This window comes from Rattus rattus, chromosome 5, assembly GCF_011064425.1.
Source record: "Rattus rattus isolate New Zealand chromosome 5, Rrattus_CSIRO_v1, whole genome shotgun sequence".
NCBI classification, from domain to species: Eukaryota; Metazoa; Chordata; class Mammalia; order Rodentia; family Muridae; genus Rattus; species Rattus rattus.
Window position 1 is genome coordinate 133765590 of NC_046158.1, and position 6585 is coordinate 133772174.

The window sequence follows — 6585 nt, forward strand, 5'->3', positions numbered from 1 at the left end:
CCTAGGCAAGCTCTACCACTGAGAGCTAAATCCCCAACCCCGAGTGAGACTCTTCAAGACCACTCATGAACAGCTTTGCAGAGAACCAGCCAAATAAGGCTCTCCTCAAAACGCTGATCTTCACTGGATGTGATAGGACACTACATACTGGCCGGATCTCAGGATTTCAGGATCCCTGGATGCTAAAAGAGCCTGAGATTAAAAGCTACGGTGGCCCTTCAGCAAAGAATCTTAGTTTTTCTTCCTGGGTCCTCACTCTCATCTTTGACTTAGCACTCAACAGGCAGCACATCCCAGAGAGCCGGGAGCTATGTCCCCACTAAAAGAGGAGATTAAGGTTCATAGAAATGAAGTGATTTATCCAAGACCACACTACTAATGGGTGAGAAAGAGGAAATACTACTTAGTTCCATGCCTACTCTCCTCCCAGCAGCCCACACCGACCCCAGGTAGGTCCTGATTCTATTTTCATGCCCACATCCCCTTAAGGCCAAACTAGAGCCACTTGGGGCCTTGGAGAAGGAGAAAAGAAATGAAAATAACCCTTCGCAGCCCTCTGGGTCCTGTACTCCAGTACTTACCCTCCAACACAACTTCCTTGCCTGTCTTCTTGAGGGCCTGTACTGCTTCATCATGGGTGGCAGAGGACAAATCTTCACCATTCACAGAGAGGATGGCATCGCCGACAAAGAGGGCCTCCGTCTGGTCTGCTGCCAGCCCCTTGAAGATCTTGGAAATGAGAATAGGCATCTTGTTTTCCCGGCCCCCTGCACACAGGCACAAAAGGAAGAGCAAACTGAGGCAGGTGCTTCAAGCCTTGGGAAACTTGTCAAGGCGAAACTGACTCCATGCTGGGAAGAGAGGCGTGAAAATGAGAAGTAAAGGCAAGGAGAATCGTGACCATAATCCCAGCGTTCAGGGGGCTTGGGGAGGAATGGATTCCCTTGGGTGCAGAGCCACCTAGAGATATAGCCGGACAGGCTAATAATATATTTTCTGAATCTGTAACACTGTAGTTTGGCTCTGGATCTTTTGTTTAAATGTTTCGTGTGTTCACTGCGCTATTGATTTTTTTAATGTCTTATATTTTAAGCAAGTTCTCACAGGATGAGAATTTATTGATAACCCTCAATCTGGATTTAAGAGTAGCAGTGACTGTTATGGCTGAAAGGCCCTCTTCTATAACCACCGAGTTTTAATCCAGAGCTGGGTGTGGTATAGAATGCCTGCTAGCCCAGCCCTAGGAAACGGAGACAGAGGAAGGGGGTTAAGGACAGCCGGGGATATATAAGGTCATCTCAAAACTGAATTAATCAATTAAATGGGCTTTGTTAACCAGGAGTCACTCTAGAAGGGGAGGCTTTAAATTCTAGAGATTTGAAAAGCATATCTTAACTTCATCGCTGATATAAGAAAGGAATACGTTTTACTGGATTACTTTACTATTAAAATCCTAAATGCCATCATTTTAAAAATGTAACGTATTTATTTACTTTGTGTCTGTAGGCATGCATTCAAGCACACATGCGCTATATTTAGCACATATGTGGAGATCAGAGGACAACTTGGAGACATTGGTTCTCTCCTTCCACCATCTGGGTCCTGGGGTCAAACTGCTCATCAGTCTTGGCAGCAGGGCACCTTTACTCCTGAGCCAGCGGGTCTCACCCTGGCCTCCTCCCCTTTGAGGGGGTCAGGCCAGTACCATTTCACGGGGACTGAATATCAGATATCCCTTATATTGGACATTTACATTATTATTCATAGCAGTAGCAAAAGTGGAGTTATGAAGTCACAATGAAAACAGTTTTATAGTTGGGGACCACCACAGCATGAGGAACTGTATAAAACAGTTGCTGTGTTAGGAAGGTTGAGAAGCACTGCTTCTGAGCCATTTCACCCACCCTCAGATGCCTTTTGCTTGTTTGTTTGTTTGAGACAGGATCTCACTATGCAGCCCTGAGGGGCCCGGGACTTACTATGTTCAACAGGCTATAAACTCAGAGAGATCCACCTGCCTCTGCCTCTGGGGTGCTAAGACTAAAGACATTTGCCACCACACCCAGACCAAATGTCTTAAAATAGTCAGCTGGGCTGGGCATAGTCATACTTGCTTTTAATCCCAGTACTGGGGTGGCAAAAAAATAAATGATTATGTGTGGGTTGGCACATTCAAGACCACCCCTTTACACATACGACGTTTCAGGACAGTACCAACTACACAGCCAGACACAGTCTCCAAAAGACTCAAGTCAGACCCTTGACTGTCATATTCCTGGCCCATCCTCAAAGTACAGTGATGAGAGATTACTGGCACAGAGCAAGAGGTCACTGTCTCAAGGTTATATAAGTCGGTGACATTTGAGCCTGGAACACCTCTCCCAACCCCCACCCAGGCCCGACAGTTGCTCGTGGCACTGCACAAGGCTTGAGGCCTAGGAGAGGAAGGTGTTTCTATTTATATCTAGCCTCCCCCACCTAAAAGTGGGGACTTCAGTTGCATTTGAAGCTCTGACCATTCCCAGCTGCCTTACGGACTCAGCTGGACCCCAGAAGGGAAGTTACCATAGCAACAGGAGCACAGTCTTCAATCCAGGAAGAATTGGATGAAACTGTTACTTTCCCCGAAGTCCCATAAACATGTCCTTCCAACACCTGGAAGTACAGATTTGAGTTGTGTCCCTGTACCTTGGCAAGACCCTGCTCCTCTGAGGGTTGGTTTGTCTGTCCACAAAGTGGAACTTTATAGAACTTTAGTTCCTTCCTGCTCTGACACACTTGAGTGTATTTTTTTTAATTGGTCTGTTTCCTGGGCCTATCATAGAGTTTGGAATGAAAGCTGGTGCCTGCTCCCTGTTTTGACTCTTGGGATTGGCTGCCTGGGAAGGGTACTCCATGGACGGATTCCCCAGACGGTCTTTAGGGCAATAATGCTCTATAATTAAGATTTAAATCCTGGTTCTGCCATTCGCTAACTGATCCTGGGGAAATTATTTTCCCTTCAGAGTCTCAGTTTCTTCACCTGCAAAACTGGAGATTAAACTCGCCACTGATGACTAAACTCACCTTTCACCATTGATGGTCAAGATGAAATAGACCTTGAGTGTATTTCACCTCAACGCACCTAACGCACAGTGGCATTCACCACCATGCTCATTCCCTAACCTGGGCCAAAGGATCTAAGCGAGGTACCAATAAACACAGCTCCCTCCAGGAGGCCTGAGAATGCATCGACACTTTCAATCTGATAGACAGAGGGTCAGGAATGGTAAGCCCAGCAGCTAGGTACGACATAGATTTTAAGCGCCACATTTAGTTGCTTTGGGAGTCCCTCCTGGCCTCTTTTTCCCACACATGCTGGCAAGCCCTTCCTCATCCTATAGTTACCAAACCAGACTCAAATGGGAAGTGACTTGTGGATGTTCACAGAGTTCTAGAACTCCGATGGCTGCCTGAATGAGCTGGAGAAGTCGTCACTTGGTAAAGTGCTTGCCTAGCGTATAGAAAGCTCTAGGCTTGATCCCCAGCACAACATAAACCTATTTAGTGGCCCATCCCAGTAATCCCAAACCCTCTGGAGGTGGAGATAGGAAGATTAGATATTCGGTGGTCTCCTTTGCTACGTAGTGTCTATGAGGCCAGCCTGGGATACACAAGACCATGTCAAACAATTGTCAGTCTTGAAAACTAAGAATTCTCAGGAAGGAATGGCAACTCTGGGTTCATTCTCTCCATTAGGACTCCCAGCCTGGGCATACAGCCTCGGGAGCCCAAGATGTCTAGGTCCTTACTGGCCCCTTCTCTGTTACCATGCCTGTGCCTCCTATCCATCCCTGGCACCCACATTGAGCTCCCAGACTCCAGGCCTTTACCTATTCACCTAGGTTGTGTCTCATGACTTCCCCCTTGTCCTAGCAGTGTCCCAGGTCTCAATTCCCTTTCCTTTCGCCGCCGCCCCCGCTCCCCATCTGTCTTCCCGAGGACCCTCCTGCCCTTGGTACCCATAGCTACGGTTTTGCTTCAAAACCGAACTAAGCACCTATGTCCTTGGTGAGGCCCCATCCTTCCACACTTCTGAGTCTCCTGTAAGACACCCGAACTCCCCAAGCCCCTTCCGACCTTGGTGCTCTTCCCTCACTCTGTTCCTTCCTCCCCCGGAGACTCTGCTCCACCCTAGACAGGTTTTCGGTTACCTAGTCTCAGTGCCCTGCCAGCCCCCGTGACCCCTGAGAGCTCCGCAGCGACACAGACAACACGACCCCGTGCCCTCGGTGCCCCGCACCTACCCTTGATGCTGATGCCGAGCCCGCCGGCGTCGGCCTTGCGCACCGTCACGCGGCGCCGCTGGAGCAGCAGCGCCTCTGGCAGCTGTGGGGGCGCCGCGCCGGGTTCAGCGGCGCCGTTGAGCTGCGCGGGCTCGGGCTCCGGGCCGGGCTCGCCGTCGGCGGGGCTCACGGTCAGCGCGTCCTCCGCCAGAGTGAGCAACACCCGCTGCCACCGCTCACCACCCGCCCCGGAGCCCGCCCCGGAGCGCAGTTCTAGCAACCCGGTGCGCGGAGCGCGCCTGCCTGACGCCATCTTCGCCTCGAAGTCCCAGTACGCTGCGCTCGCCCGGTCCCGCCGTACCCGGCCCGCTCCGACCCAGCGCCCAGGGCAGAGGGCGGCGGGGCAGCAGAGCCAGCCGCCACCCTACCCCGGGCCTCGGGGGCGGAGCTTCGCAGGACAGGCTGTCGGGGGCGGTGCTAACGGGGGCGGGGCCCTGGGAGAAACTGAAGAGACGCTCCCCGGTAATCTAAGGATGTGCTGCGGGGATCGCTTAGGAGTGGGTCAGAACCGCGTTCCCGCAAGGCCACAGTTAGAGGAGGATGAGGGTGGGGTGCTGTTCGGGAACATAAAGGGGGCCGGGTTCTGTGAATGGGGCAACACAAGAATCCGGTTCTGTGTGCCGTCGAGGATTGGACTGTGTGTAGCTCGTGGAAGCAGAAGGACAAAAAAAAAAAAAGAATCAAGGGTCCTGGGGCAGAGCTGCCTGTGGCGGGACGGTAGGCTCCAGGGACTCTGCAGACAGAGTTAAATGAGCTAAGGAAGAAGATGGTTTCCCATAGGGAAGATGTGTGCCATAGGGAGAGGGTACCAGCGGAGGTCTGTGGGCGTGACTCAGCTTGAGGGTGCGGCCTCTAAAGATGTAGGTCTACCCTACCCACCGGGAGGAGAAACGCCACTCCTTTGAGGACTTGGTCCCACCACTTGGAAGTAGAGGCTGGAGGATCTGCAAGTTTGAGGCCAGTCTAGGCTACATGAGACCCTGCCTTTAAAAGATACAAAATAAAAAGACATAAAGAGATAGAGATAGAAGGCTCAAAGGTTAAGAGCATGTACTGCTCTTATAGAGGACCAGAGTAAAATTCACAGCTCGCAGTCACTTGTAACTCTAGCTCCGTGGAGATCTGAGACCACTAGCTTGGGAACCTCTATTCACATTGCAAACACCTACACCCGTGCACACAAAAATAATGAAAATAAATAAAGACATGTGTTACATGCATACATGCATACATACATACATGTATGGCACTTATTCCATGTTTGCATGGCACATGGACTGGCTGATCTATGCTATCATTTGTGCCTTGTATAAATCCTGCATAACCGATACATTGTTACTATCTTTTTTACTCTTTAGGGCAGCAGATCTCATTACAGATGCTTGTGAGCCACCACGTGAGTGCTGGGAATTGAACTCAGGACATCTGAAAGAGCAGTCAGTGCTCTTAAACGCTGAGCCATCTCTCCAGCCCACATTGTTGCGATTTTATTGATGAGGAAACTGAGACACACAAGCACTAAAAGCAGACCTCTCTTCTAACCTGGGTCTTTCTGGCTTCCAAGCTCATTTCCCTCCTACTCCAGTGTGCTACGTGCATAACAGCAGGAGATAATGTCACTGTTCGCTCTTGAGTACTTACTGGACCAAGCAAGATGCCATATGTAATCACAGCACTCGGAGACTGAAGCAGGGGGATCATGAAGTAATTCTAGGCTAGCTAGAGTTCATAGCAAGTTCCAGGTTATACTTTTTTTAAATTATTCTAATGTTTATGTGGATTGGTGTTTTGCCTTGACGGATGTCTGTGCTCCACATAAAGTCAGTCCTCGAGGGCCAGAAGAGGGGCATCAGATCCCAGAAACTAGAGTTAAAGATGGTTTTGATCAGCGCTTGCCTAGGAAGCGCAAGGCCCTGGGTTCGGTCCCCAGCTCCGAAAAAAAGAACCAAAAAAAAAAAAAAAAAAGATGGTTTTGAGCTGTCATATATATGCTTAGAATTGAACTCTAGACTTTAAGTTAAATATTGAAGGACAAGCTAGACCTACTGAGAAAGATCTGTAATCTCAGATACTCAGCCTGAAACAGGAGAATCACAAGTTCAAGGCCAGCCTGGGCAACTGAGTGAGACCCTGTTTATAATTTTTAAAATACAGCAACAGGTGGTAGTGGTGGTATACACCTTTGATCCCAGCAAGGCAGAGGCAGGTGAATCTCTGAGATTGAGGCCAACATGGTCTACAGAGTGAGTTCTAGGTCCAC

General features: G+C 49.7%; 1 protein-coding gene across 2 annotated transcripts in view; it reads right to left on the reverse strand.

The window, feature by feature from the left end:
- Snta1 (syntrophin alpha 1) overlaps positions 1–4705 on the reverse strand; it is a 30411-nt gene extending 25706 nt beyond the window's left edge. For both annotated transcript variants that reach the window (XM_032904493.1, XM_032904492.1), the window contains exons 1-2: positions 4287–4705; positions 582–767 (exon numbers count right to left, since the gene is read on the reverse strand). In XM_032904493.1, coding sequence (XP_032760384.1) covers positions 582–767; positions 4287–4578 — 478 coding nt within the window. In that variant the 5' untranslated portion in view covers positions 4579–4705. The remainder of the gene's footprint in view (positions 1–581; positions 768–4286) is intronic.
- Positions 4706–6585: the final 1880 nt, after the last annotated feature.